The sequence below is a fragment of the Phaenicophaeus curvirostris genome, chromosome 18 (genome assembly GCF_032191515.1).
Source record: "Phaenicophaeus curvirostris isolate KB17595 chromosome 18, BPBGC_Pcur_1.0, whole genome shotgun sequence".
Classification (NCBI taxonomy): Eukaryota; Metazoa; Chordata; class Aves; order Cuculiformes; family Cuculidae; genus Phaenicophaeus; species Phaenicophaeus curvirostris.
In genome coordinates this window covers 9,096,278-9,112,413 of record NC_091409.1, presented here as the reverse complement: position 1 = coordinate 9,112,413, position 16,136 = coordinate 9,096,278, and the positions used below count along the sequence as shown (strand labels likewise).

Genomic DNA, 16,136 nt, shown 5'->3' with positions numbered 1-16,136 from the left:
CTCCAGGCAGCACAGAAAGGCAGTGGCCTTTCTGCACCGGGACCCAGGGCTCTGTGTGTGTGTGTCTGTGTATACTCCGCAGCTGGATCCCTCTGCGACAGGACACTGGATTCCTCTGGGATGGGGGTGCTGGACTGTGGCTCTGTCCCGGCCACCCAAGCAGAATCGGGGGTGAAGGGAGGAGGGTCAGGCTGGAGCCCCAGGGCTGAGTGAGGGGACCCCTCAGGCAAGGTGGGGGTTCAGTCAGACCTGGGGGTGCAGGGGGAAGCCCTCTCCCCCTTGTTTGGGTGATGCTGGCCGCTCCGGGGCTATTTTTAACCCCCTCCTTGCTGACTTGCCCTGGGCAGGGTGGTGCTTGGGGGTGGGGAGCAGAGCTGCCCTCCTGCCAAGGCTCCGGTGTCCCTCCCTCGAAGGCTTGAATTTCTATCCCGGCTTCAGACCTTCGTTTAATCCCCAGCCCTTGGCCAATGGCGCTTTGGCTAAATTAGGTAAAATGCACTGGTGTCCAGTGAGCGGGGCCAGATCGCCACTGGGGAGCTGATAGGCTGCCGGGGCCAGGGGGCCAGCGGCCGGGGGCGCGTCGTGAGGCGTGGACGCTACAAATTGGGGTGCCAGGGGCACCGAGGAGCTTCTGGGAGCTTCTGCTGCAGGAGGTGGTGACTCCTTCGGGGAGGGAAGCAGCAGCCATGCCTTCGATGGTAAGAACCCCAATGCCACCACATGTCGTGTGTTGTGTGCCGTGTGCCAGGGTGAGACCCAGTAGGGCAGGAGGTGCCGGGCACCGCACGCACCTGGGGATTCGGGTAGCCCGGGTGGATGGCGGTGAGGAGATGGTTGCTGGTGCTGGGCTGACCGTGGCGCGGAGGTGTCAGGGCGGTGCGGGGTCCCCATGGGACCTGCCCTGAGCAGGGACTGTGCGGCTGCCCGAGGGTCTCAGGTGCCCAGGGATCCTGGTGGGGCTGCGGCTGGAGCTCGGAGCTGCCAGGGCGGTGGTGGCAGGGGTGGCTGAAAGACAAGCACCAGGTCATGCGACACAGCATCACCGCCGCTCATGGCTGGCTCTCGCCTCCAGGAGAAACTCGATCAGGGCCAACAGGTGCCCGCGGCCCTGCTGATCCCTGTAAGGGCAGCCGAGGAGATCCCAAAAATAGCGCCGTGTGCCTGGAATGCCAAGGCTGTGCACGGGGACCGTTTCCACTGCCCCAGGGAGTCTCCCCAGCTGGCGAGGTGCCCGGGGCAGGTGGCTCACAGCCCCTCGCCCTCACGGGTGGCACCGGTGCCGCGGGCCTCGCCAGGGGCTGTGGCTCAGCACGGCATGGCCCCGTCCGCCCTGACCCCACTCCCTTGCCTTGCAGACGGACCAGCAGGCGGAAGCCCGTGCCTTCCTCAGCGAGGAGATGATTGCGGGTGAGCGCAGGCATGGTGGGGAGAGGGGCTGGAGCCAGGCTCTGTCCTGCTGCCCCGTCCCTGTCCCGGGCGCTGCCCAGCTCTGACCCCCCTTCCCCACAGAGTTCAAGGCCGCCTTCGACATGTTTGATGCGGATGGTGGCGGGGACATCAGCACCAAGGAGCTGGGCACGGTGATGAGGATGCTGGGCCAGAACCCCACCAAGGAGGAGCTGGATGCCATCATAGAGGAGGTGGATGAGGATGGTGAGCGGCCCTCGCTGGCGGGCGGTGGGCGGCAGGTGCCGGGTGGGCGGCTTGACCCACGCCCGGCTTCCTCCCCGCAGGCAGCGGCACCATCGACTTCGAGGAGTTCCTGGTGATGATGGTGCGCCAGATGAAAGAGGATGCCAAGGGCAAGTCCGAGGAGGAGCTGGCCAACTGCTTCCGCATCTTCGACCGGTGAGTGGGAGCGATGCCAGCCTGCCCTGCCCGCGGGCGTGAGCGGGGCCGCATCCTGCCCCTGCCCTACCCTCGCTCTCCTGCAGGAACGCGGATGGATTCATCGACATTGAGGAGCTGGGCGAGATCCTGAGGGCCACCGGGGAGCACGTCACTGAGGAGGACATAGAGGATCTGATGAAGGATTCGGACAAGAACAACGACGGCCGCATTGACTTTGATGGTGAGCGATGGCCCCGGCCCTCACCCTGCAGCTGCCCCAGGCAGGGCTGGGCACTAAGGGTGCCTGCTGGGTGGGAAGTCCTCGAATCCTGTGTTCAGTTCTGGGCCCCTCAGCACAAGAAGGGTGTTGAGGCTCTGGAGTGAGTCCAGAGAAGAGCAACGAAGCTGGTGAGGGGGCTGGAGAACAGGCCTTATGAGGAACGGCTGAGAGAGCTGGGGTGTTTAGCCTGGAGAAGAGGAGGCTGAGGGGAGACCTCATTGCTCTCTGCAACTCCCTGAAAGGAGGTTGTGGAGAGGAGGGAGCTGGGCTCTTCTCCCAGGTGACAGGGGACAGGACGAGAGGGAATGGCCTCAAGCTCTGCCAGGGGAGGTTTAGGAAAAATTCTTCATGGAAAGGGTCATTGGGCACTGTCAGAGGCTGCCCAGGGAGGGGCTTGAGTCACCTTCCCTGGAGGTGTTTAAGGGACGGGTGGACGAGGTGCTGAGGGACATGGTTTAGTGTTTGATAGGAATGGTTGGACTTGATGATCCAGTGGGTCTCTTCCAACCTCGTTATTCTATGATTCTATACTCTCTTGCAGAGTTCCTGAAGATGATGGAAGGTGTGCAGTAAGGGACCAGACATTCCTGGGGTCGGCTGCTGCGCCCAGCCCGTCTCCACCGCTGCCCAGGCAGCAGCAGCAGCTCCGCAGCGCCCGGCCCCCGGCTGCCCGCTCTAGCTGGGACCCTGCCCCACACCAGGGCCCCGGTCTCGCCCACCGCCGGCGGCCAAGCTTTTCCCTTCATCTGTCGCGTGCGGTTTCAGTCTGAGCCTCATTAAAGCGGGAAAGGCTGGAGCTGCCGGGGGTACGTGGGGAGGGAGTGGTGGTACCATGTCCCCTGTGCCGCTTTCCAGGGATGGAGATGGAGACGTGTCCCTGCACCCAGGGCTGGCCGAGCTCGCCCCATGGGGCCAGCGAGGGTCTGCGGTGCCCACCAAGCACTGGGTGGTTGCCAGCACTGAGTTCAGTTTCCATGTGGAGCAGCTGGTTCAGACACCAGTGGGCGAGGGGGTCCCAGTGGGCAGTGATGCTCTGGGAGCTGGGGAGCTGCTGCTGCCTGCTCCAGGGCAGGGCTGGAGTCACCACTGCCTGTCCCAGCACCTCCCCTCCTCCACCGTGTCCTACCTGGAGGGCTCAGGGGACCTGGCTATAAGGGGGGGTGGTGGGCAATGGTCCCCTCCCCGCAGGGTCAAGGTGATGCTGGAGCTGCCGTGCCAGCCTGCTGGCATCTCTGCCTCCCTGGGACCCACTGCTACCCGGGCACTGGTGGCAGCACCACACAGCCCCGCCAGCCAGGGGGGACAACGGGGGGACACTGCCCAGGCTGGGGGCCAAGGAGTGCCCAGCACATGTGGGGACAGGGGGGATGGCACTGTGCAGCTGGTGGGATGCAGGGATGTGGCTCGGAGCTCCCAAGAGATAAGCCATGGGGTGGATCAGATATTGGATTAGATTGGATATTAGGAAACCTCATGGAAAGGGTTGACAAGCCCTGGCAGAGGCTGCCCAGGGCAGTGGTGGGATCCCCACCCCTGGAGGGGTTGACAAGCTGTATGGATGTGCCACTTGGGACGGAGTTTAGTGGGCCCCGTAGGGTTAGGCTGGCACTTGGACTGGATGAGCTGAGAGGTCTTCTTCAATCTTAATGATTCCATGATTCTATGAATAAGGAGAGCAAGTAAGGAGAAAACAAAGCAGAGAGAGAGGAGAGAAGCAGCAGGGAAAGCCCCTGTCACCCCACGGGGTCCGTGTCCCTCCCTCCCTGCCACGCTTGCCCAGGGATCCTGGGACCAGGAGAAGGTGCCTCGGGGTGCTCAGGCTGTAGAAAAAGGCCCACCCAGGAAGAGTTATAGACATGCATTTATTTATACATTAACCGTGGCTTGGACAGCAACATTAATTTAAAAGCAGGCTATGATACAGAGAGCCGGGAGAGCGGCGGGACAGGGAGCGGGCACAGACGTGGCGGCGCGGTCAGGTTTCCTGGCTCTTGGTCTGCTTGGTGTACATCTCCCGCACGTACTTTTTGTAGGCTGAGGAGAGAGGAGGATTGCAGGGCTGAGGGTCTTTGGGCAGCTGTGGGGTTGGGGACAGGGATGCCCCCACCCCAGCACTCACCAGCTTGGTTCTTCCAGTGCTCAGCGGCGTCCACGTTCAGGGGGCTCTCGATGTTGGGCTCTGGGGGACAGGGGCTGGGTCAGCGGGGAGCCTAGACCCCAGAGCCCTAGCGCTATGTGGGGCAGCCCCACACAGCCCCATAGCTGTGCGACCCACCTGCCAGCAGGCTCTGGATGGAGAGCAGGATGGTGCGGACGTCGTAGAGAGCCGACCACTTGTCTTTGAGGATGTCGAGGCAGATGTTGCCCTGGGTGTCGACGTTGGGGTGGTAGCAGGGTGTCAGGAACCGCACGGTGGGCGCAGCGTAGGGGTACCCGCTGGGGAACTCCAGCGACAGCCGGTACCGCAGCCCCTCGTAGGCCTGGGGGCAGGTGTCAGGGCAGGGGGCACCGCCCGGGGGCGGTGGGTGGACAGCCCCAGGGGAACTGGGGTGCAGGGACAACCCCAGCCCCAGGGGGAGCTGAGGGGACCCCAGCCCTGGGGGGAAGTCGGGGGGTAGGGGGCATCAGCCGCAGGGTGGGGGGAGCAGGGATGCTGGGGGGCAAGAGCCCCAGCCCAGGGGTGGGAGCTGGGATGTGGGGTGAACCCTGATTCCCAGGGGGAGCAGGGATGCAGAGGGGTGAGAACCCCAGCTCGGAGTGGGGAGCTGGGATGTGGAGTGAACCCCGATTCCTGGGGGGAGCAGGGATGAAGGGGAGTGAGAACCCCAGCCTGGAGGAGGGAGCTAGGATGCAGAGGAGAGCGAGAACCCCAGCCTGGGAAGGGGAGCTGGGAAGTGGGATGAACACCGATTGCCGGGGGGGGTAGTTGGGATGCAGGGAGGCAAGAACCCCAGCCTGGTGGAGGTAAACTGGGATGGGGGATGAACACTGATTCCTGGGGAGAGTTGGGATGCAGGGAGTCAAGAACCCCAGCCCGGCGGGAGGAAGCTGGGATGTGGGGTGAACCCAGATTCCCAGGGGGAGCAGGGATGCAGGGGGGCGAGAACCCCAGCCCAGAGCAGGGGGAAGCTGGGATGTGGGGTGAACCCCGATTCCCAAGGGGAGCAGGGATGAAGGGGAGTGAGAACCCCAGCCCGGGAAGGGAGGAAGCTGGGATGTGGGGTGAACACTGATTCCTGGAGGGAGCTGGGATGCAGGAAAGTGAGAACCCCGATTCCCGGGGGGAGCTGGGATGCGGGAGAATTCCATCCCCGGGGGCTGGGGCGCAGGGGACGGAATGCCGGGGGCGGGGAACGGGATCGCAGCCCCGGGGTGCGGGGGGGAACCGGGGTCTCACCGTGCCCGCGGCGCCGTCGATGGTCCCGATCCACTTGAAGAGGTTGTCGGACTCGGGGAAGGCGGAGATGCCTTTGTCACCGGACATCTGCGGGGACGGCGCGTCAGGGGGGCCCGGGACACACCCCCTCCCCCCCCCGTCCATACCGGGACCCCCCCGCCCCGCTCACCATCAGCGCCATCAGCTCCTGCTGCAGCCTGCGGGGGAAGCTCGCGTTACCGGCTGGGACCGAGGGGCACCTCCCGGAGCCCCCAGCTGCCCCCCCAGTCTCCTCACCTCCTCCCGACAGCGCCCCGGGCCGCCGTGGCCCCCGGCTCTGCTCCTTTGCGGGCGGCCGGGCTGGGCAGGGCCGCGGGGTCCGCGTTCTGCGAGGCCATGGGGGCTCCGGGGCCGCCGCCGCACCGGGACCCGCACCGGGACCCTCCCGCGGGCAGCGGCTGCGCTGGCCCCGCGCCGGGCTGCGCTACGGTGACCGGTGCCGAGCTGCCCTCTCCGGTGCGGCAGCCTCCTCCTCGGTACCGGCGGCTGAGCGCCTCGCTGCGGTGCCCGGAGCCGGTACCGAGCTGCCCCTGGTGCGGAGATGCGGTTCCCGGTGCCCAGCTGCTCCCGGTGCGGCGATGCGATGCGGTGCGGTGCCTGGAGCCGGTGCCGAGCCTCTCCCGGTGCGGCGATGCGATGCGGTGCCTGGAGCCGGTGCCGAGCCTCTCCCGGTGCGGCGATGCGATGCGGTGCCTGGAGCCGGTGCCGAGCCTCTCCCGGTGCGGCGATGCGGTGCCCGGTGCCGCCCCTCCCGCGCCCCGTTTGAATGTCGCCTCCGCCAACCAGCTCGCGGCTCCTTTCGAGCCGCCCAATAGCCGCGAACCGGGCGGGGCCCCGCGGTAACGGCCGCCCCCCCCCCTCAGCCTCCCCAGCCCCGGAGCCCCTTCCCCCCAGGACGCAGCCAGGCGGGTGCGAAGCAGCTTTATTGGGGGCCGGGAGGGGTCTCTCTCAGGGGTCGGGGGGGCCTTCGGGGGGCTGCACCTCCCCCCCGCGGCGAAGGGTCTCCATGTGCTTCTGCATCTTCTCTGTCATCCAGGGCGGCGGGACGAAGGGCTTCAGCTCCTCCAGCCGCAGGTCGACCGAGTCCCTGGGGAGGGGGCGGTGAGATAGGGGGGAACCCGGCACCTCCCAAAACCAGCACTCGCCCCAGACCCGGGCACCGAGCCCCAACCAGCACCAAAGCCCCAAGACCCCCTGCACACAACTCAACCTCACGACCGAGCTTCAATCACCACTGAATCATAGAATCATAGAATCACCAGGTTGGAAGAGACCCATCGGATTCATCAAGTCCAACCCCACCACAGACCCCAGCACTGAGCCCCAAACAGCACCAAAGCCCTGAGACCCCCAGCACACAACCTCACCACCGAGCTTCAACCACCACTGAGCCCCCAAACCCTGGCACCCAGCACTGAACCCCAACCAGCACCAAATCCTTGAGACCCTCAGCACCCAACTCAACCTTATCACCAAGCTTCAACCACCACTGAGCCCCCAAACCCACCACAGACCCCAGCACCGTGTTCCCAAACCCCTGGCACCAGCCCCTCTGAGTCGCCAGCACCGAGCCCTGTGCACAGCAGCTTGCCCCTCACCTGTAATCGCCCCTCACCTGTAATCATCGCTGGCAGCCAGGTCACGGATGTCCTCTTCGAGGAGGAGGTACGCCTGCGGCACAAGGGGGGACCCTCAGCGCTGCCCTGCGCCGAGCTGGCTGCGCCCCAGTCCCGAGGGCAGCGCGTGGATCCCCGCGGTGCCCGCAGCCCCTCTGCCTCTGCACGCCCTGCCTAGCCTGCCGGCGAAGCCGCTGTGCCGCAGCCCGTGGGAAACTGCGGTGGGTGCCTGCGCGGCCCCAGCCCCGCTGTACTCACCATCTTGCCCCCCGTGGCCCTCATGTGTTGCTGCTCTGCCAGCCAGTGCTTATCCTGCGGGTCGGCTGCGTACTGCAACAAAGCAGCAAGGAGCTAGCTGAGTGTGGGTGACGGACCTTCCACTCGCAGCACCCTGTGGCCGGAACGCTGTGCCCCTCACATGCTGCCCGCCGGGGCAGAGGGCCCAGCTCTCCCTCCTGCCTCTCCCACCTCAAGCTCCAGGGAAACCAAATTGCCTGGAGGCTGCGCTAAGCTGATAACGTACATCCCGGGGCGCTAGCCGGGGTGTACATGCTCAAAGATGAGAACCAGGGCTGTTGGGGGAGGAAAAGAGGCAGCGAGCCGAAGCACGCACTACCAGTTCCCCTCAGAAACCATTTCTGAGCAAATCGCGAGAAGGAAGCGTCCTGGCTGCGGAATCTGACCTTAAAGAGGTGGGGATGCTTGATGTAGAGTCGCCCTCTTGTTCCTCCCATCCCGAGAGCCCTGAAAGAGGAAGAGGACAAGGTGTTACGCTGTGTGAGGGGTGACAGTGGTGGGGTGGGGACCCCTCTCCTCCCCAGGCCCTTCCTGCTGCTTCGGAGGCAGAGAAGCGAAGTGATGGAGGAGTCCTGCGGTCTCCTGCCTGGAGACACCACCCTCCAACAGGGCCGCTCCTTACTTGTTTGCTCGAGATCCCAGCACAAAGGTTGTGGTTTCAGTCAGTCGGGATGGATCCCACTACAGAGCAATTGGAAAAGGGGCAGCATTAGAACGGAAGCCGGTGCTGGACCATGCTCCACGAGCCTCAGCTCTCAGACACGGAACCCTGGAAATACTCCCGGCCAGCAAGAGTTGGGAGCTGGCCACAGACCTCTGGGCTTCCGCAGAGGAGGGACACTGCGTTCCCTCTGGGCGGATCTAAGCAGTTTCCCTCCTGGGAAACGCTTGTGGGATCCTGCTGGCTACCACTGCTCTCCCCAGGTTTCCCACCAGTGGCACCGCACCACGGAGCCACAGCTGCGGTGCCTGGGGAGACAAGCAAAGGCCTCCGGGCACTTCGCTCCTCTCCTTCTTCTCTCCAGTGCTGCAGGGGCCTGCCAGGGCTGAGCAGGGCTCAGCGCTGCACTCCCGCAGCAGCAGGGCTCTACTGGAGGAAGCAAAGGGGAGGAGAGGGTGAGCCCGGCAGCATCGGCCAGCCAATACCTTTGGTCCATCCCTTCTCACAGGCTCAGAGACTTTGAGCTTCCACCTGAAGGAAAGAAAACAAGGTAAGAACGAGATGCTGCGGGATCAGTGCAGTCACCAGAGCAGCACCAGCAGCAGGGACCGAGCCCCAGCCCTCAGATCTGCCCTCAATCATAGCCTCCACTCCCCTGTGGTGCCTGGCTCTGGACTCTCGTCTGCAGTGCATGCTCTCCTCTCCCTGGCTGCCAGGATCCCACCTGTGTTCCACGCTGCCTGCTCCGAATGACCCACCCAGACCTTTTCACCCCTTTGGGCCTGTTTAAAACTGCATCCTGGAGGGCCATTGCCCCTGGGAGAATGCTTGAACCGAAAACCTTCCTGCTTGCCTCTGGCCCTCACGCCTGCCTCTGGCCCTCCCCTGTGCCTCTCCTTGCTGCGGGAGAGGAAGAAGACATGGGTATTCCCTCCTCCCCTGTTTGGGCAGCCACATTTCCCCCTCATCATCCCAGAGCAGGGACTCATACTCACGCAGCCATGCCCGAGACCCCGCGGTCATTTGCCAGGCTCTGTCCTGGAGGTCGCCCCTTTCTCTGTAAGGAGGAAACCCTCAGTGACTCCGCTGTGCCAGCTGAGTGCCCTCGCGTCACCCACTGCCTCCCAGGGAAGCCACTCCTGTCAGGAGCAGGTTTGCCAGCATGAGAGTGAGCTTCTCGAGGCACTGTAAGCGCTGCCTGCAGGCATCCAGCCTGGGGGAGTGACCAGGAACGAACAACAGTTTTCCCAAAACATAAAATCCCTTGTGCAGAAACCCTCCTACCTTTTTGGGAACAGGGCTCCGTCGCCGATTCAGGTCCTCATCCATCTGTCGGGCACGCTGGAAGAGAAAAGGCAGTGGGGTGAGCAGGACCCTGCTCCCGCCCAGGCAGAGACCCGTGTCCCACCGGCTGCTCTCTGCTTTGCAGGGAAACGTTGATTCCCCCATCGTCGCGAGCAGCTCCGAACCCCAACAAACAGCAGCTGCGCCTGCTCCCTGCCCTGTTTGTAGCCTCCCTCCCAGCGCTGCCTCCTCACAAGGGCACCAAAGGAGAGGAAGAGACAGAGAACAAAGCAATTCTAATCCTTCTCCTCCTTCTTCCAGCTCTTACAGCTTGTCCAATCCTCAGGAAACAATATCAACTTTACCTTTGGTACCCCCTGCTCGTGGGGCAGCCTGGGAACGACCTTTTTGCCGTCAGAGAAGAGCAGCTTGGCCTGCAGGACGAGAGTAAAGGGTTACCTGAGTCTGTGTGTCTGCTAAAAAGCCCTGAAGCAGCTTGGCTGTTGAAGGGCAGCCACGCAGGGCTTCCACAGACTGCAACACAACCAGAAGTGTAATGAAAACATCCCTCCCCAGAAGTCTCCAATGGGTGCCAGGGGCTGCTCTCTGTGGCAGCTCCAGCCACGTGACACATCCTCACAGAGCAGCTGTGGAAAGCAGCAGCACAGCTGCCTGGCCTCGGCTGCTCTCCTCTTCCCCTGAGATCAAAGGCAAGCACAGAAATACAGAAGTGCCATGGATGCCACCCCGGCTAATGCCACAAAGAGAGATGTGTCCCTGCCAGGGCTCTGCTCAGCCAAGCGCCAGAGCCCCTCGCTAACACCCACCTGCTCCAGGCAGCTCCGACATGTCTCCTGGATGAGCTGTTCTGGGTCCACCTCATCCCCAACGTTATCACGCACGTTGACTGCTGCTTTCTGGAAAAACTGCAAAGTGTGTGGCAGGAGAAGGTCAGAGCTGGAGCAGCTGGGCAGCACCACGCAGAAACCCATGCGCCAGCAGTCTTGCATGGCTTCCAGCAGCGGAGCCCTGGCAGTGCAGTCTGTGATAGGGGGCTTGTTGGGGATTCTCCCCACTGCTTTCACCTTTAGGTACTTGTTGAAGATGGCCCGGATTTCCTCATTGATGCTGGGCTGCAGGACAGCGCGCAGCAGATCCATAGACACAGCCGGGTCTGTGAAGCTGAAGGAAAAGGAGTCAGATGCGGGGTGGGGGACCCTCTGCCCCAGCCTGGACTAACCTGGACCCTCCTCTTGATCTGGTGCCTGGTTCCTCTGTTCAGCCATCCCCTTCTGGTGCCTGCCCAGCCTGGACTCGCCCCCCACTCACCCCCACCTGCTCCCTTCCCACCACAGCTTGCCCCTGGCCTGGGATGGCCTTATAGGATCATAGAATCATCAGGTTGGAAAAGACCCACCGTTTCATCGAGTCCAACCATTCCTATCAAACACTAAACCATGCCCCTCAGCGCCTCGTCCACCCGTCCCTTAAACCCCTCCAGGGAAGGTGACTCAGCCCCCTCCCTGGGCAGCCTCTGCCAGTGCCCAATGACCCTTTCCGTGAAAATTTTTTAAATAATGTCCAGCCTAAACCTCCCCTGGCGGAGCTTGAGGCCTTACACCACTCCAGTCTCACCCCAACTCGCCCTGACCCGCCCGTACCTGGTGGTCATCTGGGAGCGCCGGCCGCGCCGCTGCACCTGTCGGTGCTTGATCATGATGTTCCAGGGGCTCTGCGGGACACAGCCGTCAGCCCCACCCCTCTTGACGCACCCCAGCTCTCTCGATGCACTCCAGCTCTCTCGATGCACTCCAGCTCCCTCTGCTGCCCCCCGGCCCCTGCCCGCTTCGCTGCCCCTGGCCCCTGGCCCCGCCCCCCTCGCTGCTCCACCCCAGCGCCGTCCCCCGCCCCTCACCGCGCCGCCCGGCCGCTCCCCGGCGCCCCCCGGCCCCTCCTGCCCCGGCGGCCCCGGCTGCTGCTCCGCATCACGAGCAGCGCCCATGGCGGCGGCAGCGCCGGAAGGCCCGAGCCCTTACGTCATCGCGCCGCGACAGCGCCCTCCCCAGCGCGCCGAGAGTGACGTCATCACGGCGCGATATCACCCCTCCCACGCGCGCCGGGAGTTGCGTCACAGGGCAGCGACGGCGGTGGCGGCGGTGAGGCCTCCGCCGGGCCCCGGATCCCCTGCCTCCCTCCCTCCCGGAGTCCTCTGTGCCGCCTCCCCGTGCCGGCCGCCCCCACCCCGAGCTGCCTTCCTCCCCGGGCCCCCGCGGCGGCGCGGAGTGGAGCAGCCCGAGGGGCCCCGTAGCGCGGTGACTGTGACACCCCCCCTCGTCCGCTCTCCCCTCACTTCCACCTCCGCCTCCTGGCCTGGTTTTGCACTCCGGATCCTCCACCCCGCTCCCCGATTTCCGTAGGCCCCACCGGGCACAGGCGGGTGCCAGGTGGAGTGAGAGCGACTGCCTTGGGTCGGAAGAGGGGCAGCTTCCTGCCTGGATGCAGCGATGGAAGTTCAGCGCCTAAGAGTGTAAGTCCGACAGCCCCAAAAAGCTGTGCTGCTCCAGCCCTTTCCAGCCAGCAGTAGGGCTGGTCTCAGGGGAAACTGGTGAGTGCTGATCCTTCCCCTCGTTGCAGCTGCAAAAATGGGATTTGTCCTCCCATGACTGGTGTGTTCCTTGCTGTGTTACAGAATAATAAACTCTCTGCTGCTCCATCAACTTTCTCCTGCGTGTCTCTAATCTCTCTGCAGTCTGTTTTTGATAGCAGTGTTCCCCTACCCCGTGTAGCCAGTGCAGGGCACTCATGATGACTTGTCCCACATTTTTGAGGCCTCACCCTGTGCCTCGGTCCACAGGGAGCTTTGCTGTCGGTCTGCTGGGTAACAGTTTAACGTTAACGACGTTCCCTGTTTTGTTGGCAATGTTTTTCCTTGCTACTTCCAGTGAGTAAGGTAAAACAGACAGGATTTGCCAAAGCAGATGGTGCTGAGGCTGGGCAGTTATGGGCTCACACGCTTGAAGTGGCTCCAGTCCTTGTCCCCTTCCTGCTGCTTTGGCCAGGGCTGCATCCACCCAGGATGAGGTCAGGCAGTTACACAAACCCAACCTGCGGATGTGGGGCTGGTCCTGTCACTGCTGGCATTGCTGTAATTTTGTTATCACCACCACTGGGCTTTTACATGCTTGTTTTGGTTGCTCCAAATTGTGAGCCACAAAAATTGGACGTTGTCCAAAGTCCTGGGGCTGGAGAGAGCCCTGCAGGTTGTTCCAGATGGTTTTCCAGGTGCGTGGAAGGGAGTCGGTGCTGCCAACACCGGCGGGGCAGCACCCGGTTGCTCTGCGGGCGGTCCTGTTCACCCATGATTAACAGCGACAGCAACGTGTGATAAGCACCAGGCTGGCAGGTTAAGGCGCAGAGCTGTGAGGTGTGAGGTGCTGGTTCTACCACAGGCAGCTGGTGCAGGAATTGTACTGGAATTCAGTCATGGCCATGAGAGGACCCAGCCTGTACAGCAGCACAGGTCCTGCAGTGAGCCTGCTTCCCACAGGGGCTTGGCAGCACAGGACCACGTGCCTTCCCGCTCCTGAGCTGCGTCCCTCACACTGCCCCCGTTGCTCTGACATGGCTGTGCAGGAGAGTTCTGGGAGCAGGGACTTTGCTTTTCAGTTTTCCTGTCAAGTGGCATAAACTTGGAATTGTAGAAATAATGCCAAGCTCAAGCCAACTGATTCCTCTGGCCCCACAGCTGCAGGGTTAAACTTTGGCATCTCATACAGTCCTGGCCAGACTGGTCTGAAGTTCTCCTACAATTTTGGCTGGATGCAACTCCAGAAAAAATAATTGAATGGAGGAGGAAAAAAAAATGCTCTTAAGACCTGCGCCGGGTTTGGTGTGAAAGCGATTCCCACCCTGCACTCCCTTGTGGTTTTAACGGAGTGGTGATGGGAAGACAAGAGCCTGGTGGTGCTGCAGCAGGAGGAATCTTCCCCCCTGCAGCTGGGGTTGCCCCTTTCCTCCTCCGCAATTCTTTGCTATCCTCCCCCCACCCCGTATACAGCGACTCCGGCTCCCGCTCCTGCCTTGCTGTGGGTGGAGAACGACAGCTGGAGCGGCTCTTTAGAAAACAGAATTGCAGCAAACGGTGGGAGGTTCCTCCAAGTCACCTGTGAGCGGCTTCCTCCCATTCCCAGAGCCCAGCAGGAACTTTAAATTGCAGCCCGGCTCAGCTTGGGCCACTGGCTTGGCAGCATGAGGGCGAGAGGCATCATCCTGCTGGGGCTCCTGGCCCTGGGGGCAGAGCTGCAGGCAGCACCCACCACAGGCAAGTACAGGCGTGCTGGGAACACCCGCCCTCCGGGGTTTCAGCTTATTTTCTGTATTGTCATAGAATCATGGAAAGTTTGGGTGGGAAGGGACCTTTAGAGGTCACCTAGTCTGACCCCTGCTGTGAGCAGGAACATCTTCCACCAGATTGGTGCTGATGTCAGTGATGTGTGATGGAATGTCTGTCTGAATCCTTGTGTGGGAGAGCTTCCTCCACCCTCGTGAGATTTAGCCTTTCCTGAAATGCTATAAACTTTGACTCTGGCAAAGCTCCATCTAGGCTGGAGGCGGCGTTGGGACCCGCAGGCAGGTCAGGGATGCTTGGCTCGAGGATTGTTAGCCAGACCAGTGGCCAGAGCAGGGACCACTGGAAGCACCAGCCTGGCCAGGGCTCCGGGGCACCGCAGAGGGGTGAGTGGGGACCCCCAGCGCTTGCAGCCCTGTGCGGGCATCACTACCCAACAGCAGAGCCTGCAGGGTGCCTGCTGCCCACCTGCCTCTGGCCAGGGCAGCTGCTCTGCGCTTTGCTCCAGGGCAGATTCGGGGCGTCTCCCCTGGGAGCCTGCTAAAAATGCCCGGAGGTGCAGCCTGAGGAGAAAGGGAATTCTCAAAGATAAGTTGGTTTTCTTTATGTTCTTTTCTTGGTAAAACAGCCACCTTGCCAAGCAGCAGCAATTGCATTTCTTTTGCATGAGCTGTGAGGTGATTTGCAGAGCAGGGGTTACAGTTTACGGGACCCTTTCTTTCTAAGCTCTCCTGCATGCGCTGTTCAGTTCTAAATCTCACACTTGGAGGCTGCTCTATAAGGAGATGCTGGGGCTCCAGCATTGATGAAAATGTGTTGACAGAAATGTCTTCATTGCTTTCCAAATGCCCTTCCCTGAGCCCTGAGCTGTGGCACCCTCAGTCCCCAGGCTGGGTGTGACCCCTCCGGTGCCACCTGCCTTTGCCAGGCTGCTGGTGGGGCTGGCGCCGCCGCTGCCAGCGTGTTGGTTCCGTTCCCTGTCCCGGGGCGATGCCAAGGGCCAGGGCAGCCTGAGGGGAGCCCAGTGCTCTAGGGGTGCTGGCAGCTGCTGGGGGCTCTGCCTGCGAGGATTGGGGAAGCCACAGGGGGAACCAGGATGAGGAGGAGCCCAGGCAGTGCGGGGCTCACCGTGGGTGTTTGTCCACTCATAAGCGGACGCATGATGGTTCGTTTAATTTATGATTTCAGAGTGCAAAAAGGCAAAAGCAATAATTCCACAAGTCAGGGGAGTTAAATTTCAATCCAATCTGGAGCTTTATTAATTGTGCCCGTAAAGCAGCTTTTGATAGGACGAGAAAAAGAACAAGGGTAGAGATGGGGAGAAAAGGGAAGGAAAGGGGGTTATAGCTACCACCACAGGTCCACAGGTGTTTGGCATCTCTGGAGTCCCAGTCCAGAAGGCTCCACTGCCTCTGTCTTCAATCGAGGTGATCTCACGGTGGGGAAGATCTTCAGAATTCAGCTGCTTCAGAGCTATCTTTTATGCTAGTCAATACACCTGCGACCCGCCTTTGCCTGTGGAGATGTGCCAATCTCCACCTAGCAGGCCACACAAGCCGAGAGAGGAGTGTCTGCAGGTCTCCTCCCCTTGCGCATGCGCTCCTTCTGGCAGCGGTGGTCAACCTGGGGTCTCCCAATGCAGGCCAGTAGTCATCGTTGCTTTGAACTTTGGTTGAACTGTCTTTCGCACGTGCTCTGTTGGGATATGGGTCTGTGGTAAGTCCCATCATTAATGTTCCTGTCTTTTCCTCCTTGCTTCATGAGGGAGCAGGGAGGCTTGGAGACAGGTATAGAACATTTTTGAGATAAAGAGGTGGGTATGAGGACGATGCCTCCCCACGAAATCACCACAGACGGAAGGCACTGGCACGGCTGGTACCCCATGGCTGACTGCTGCTTTCTTCTCCCTCCCAGGGCTCCCCAGAGCAGCCCCTGGCTGGTGCCCACCGCTGCTGCGGCAGCCTGGAAACAGTGTTCTGGAGAAGAACCCTTCACCTGGGAAAGAGCCCAGCACGGTGCCCAGTCCACAGCCTGGCAAGGTCACCCCAGATGGGAAGAACCAGCACCCGCCTGGGGCTGAGCTGGGGGCTGCTGCGACACCCACGGTGGGGAAGAAGCCAGAGTCCAGCAAGGAGACCGTGGCGGGGAACAGACCTGCGCTGGCTGGGAAGCCGGACACTGGGAAGAAGCCTAGTTTAGGGAAAAAGCCAGCGTGCACGGGGAAGAATGAGACTAAGGAGGTTTTAGCAAAGCCAGAGACTGGAGGGAAGCCAGGAACTGGAGTGAAACCAGAGACTGGAGGGAAGCCAGCGACTGGAGTGAAACCAGAGACTGTGGAGAAGCCGGAGTCCGGGGAGAAACCGGAGACAGGGGAGAAACCAGCA

At 62.1% G+C, this 16,136-nt stretch overlaps 3 protein-coding genes across 4 annotated transcripts; 1 reads left to right on the top strand and 2 right to left on the bottom strand.

The window, feature by feature from the left end:
- The first annotated feature begins 540 nt into the window (after window positions 1-540).
- TNNC2 (troponin C2, fast skeletal type) lies at window positions 541-2,906 on the top strand. The gene is made up of 6 exons (XM_069871667.1): window positions 541-698; window positions 1,356-1,407; window positions 1,510-1,653; window positions 1,734-1,848; window positions 1,935-2,071; window positions 2,652-2,906. Exons 1-6 carry the CDS (start codon window positions 687-689, stop codon window positions 2,681-2,683), a joined length of 492 nt encoding a protein of 163 aa, XP_069727768.1. The 5' UTR covers window positions 541-686; the 3' UTR covers window positions 2,684-2,906.
- A 1,066-nt stretch (window positions 2,907-3,972) lies between these two features.
- UBE2C (ubiquitin conjugating enzyme E2 C) lies at window positions 3,973-5,898 on the bottom strand. The gene is made up of 6 exons (XM_069871797.1): window positions 5,784-5,898; window positions 5,677-5,704; window positions 5,508-5,594; window positions 4,386-4,590; window positions 4,230-4,289; window positions 3,973-4,144 (listed from the first exon to the last, which is right to left on the bottom strand). The coding sequence occupies exons 1-6, from the start codon at window positions 5,882-5,884 to the stop codon at window positions 4,086-4,088; spliced, it is 540 nt and encodes a 179-aa protein (XP_069727898.1). The 5' UTR covers window positions 5,885-5,898; the 3' UTR covers window positions 3,973-4,085.
- A 553-nt stretch (window positions 5,899-6,451) lies between these two features.
- DNTTIP1 (deoxynucleotidyltransferase terminal interacting protein 1) lies at window positions 6,452-11,411 on the bottom strand. 2 transcript variants are annotated; one of them, XM_069871567.1, is made up of 13 exons: window positions 11,320-11,411; window positions 11,066-11,136; window positions 10,490-10,586; window positions 10,232-10,330; window positions 9,770-9,838; window positions 9,405-9,461; window positions 9,116-9,177; window positions 8,606-8,651; window positions 8,082-8,140; window positions 7,846-7,906; window positions 7,421-7,492; window positions 7,162-7,217; window positions 6,452-6,633 (listed from the first exon to the last, which is right to left on the bottom strand). In XM_069871567.1, the coding sequence occupies exons 1-13, from the start codon at window positions 11,404-11,406 to the stop codon at window positions 6,495-6,497; spliced, it is 975 nt and encodes a 324-aa protein (XP_069727668.1). In that variant the 5' UTR covers window positions 11,407-11,411; the 3' UTR covers window positions 6,452-6,494. The 2 variants fall into 2 exon arrangements, with proteins under 2 accessions (XP_069727668.1, XP_069727669.1); XM_069871568.1 differs by lacking the exon at window positions 7,421-7,492.
- Window positions 11,412-16,136: the final 4,725 nt, after the last annotated feature.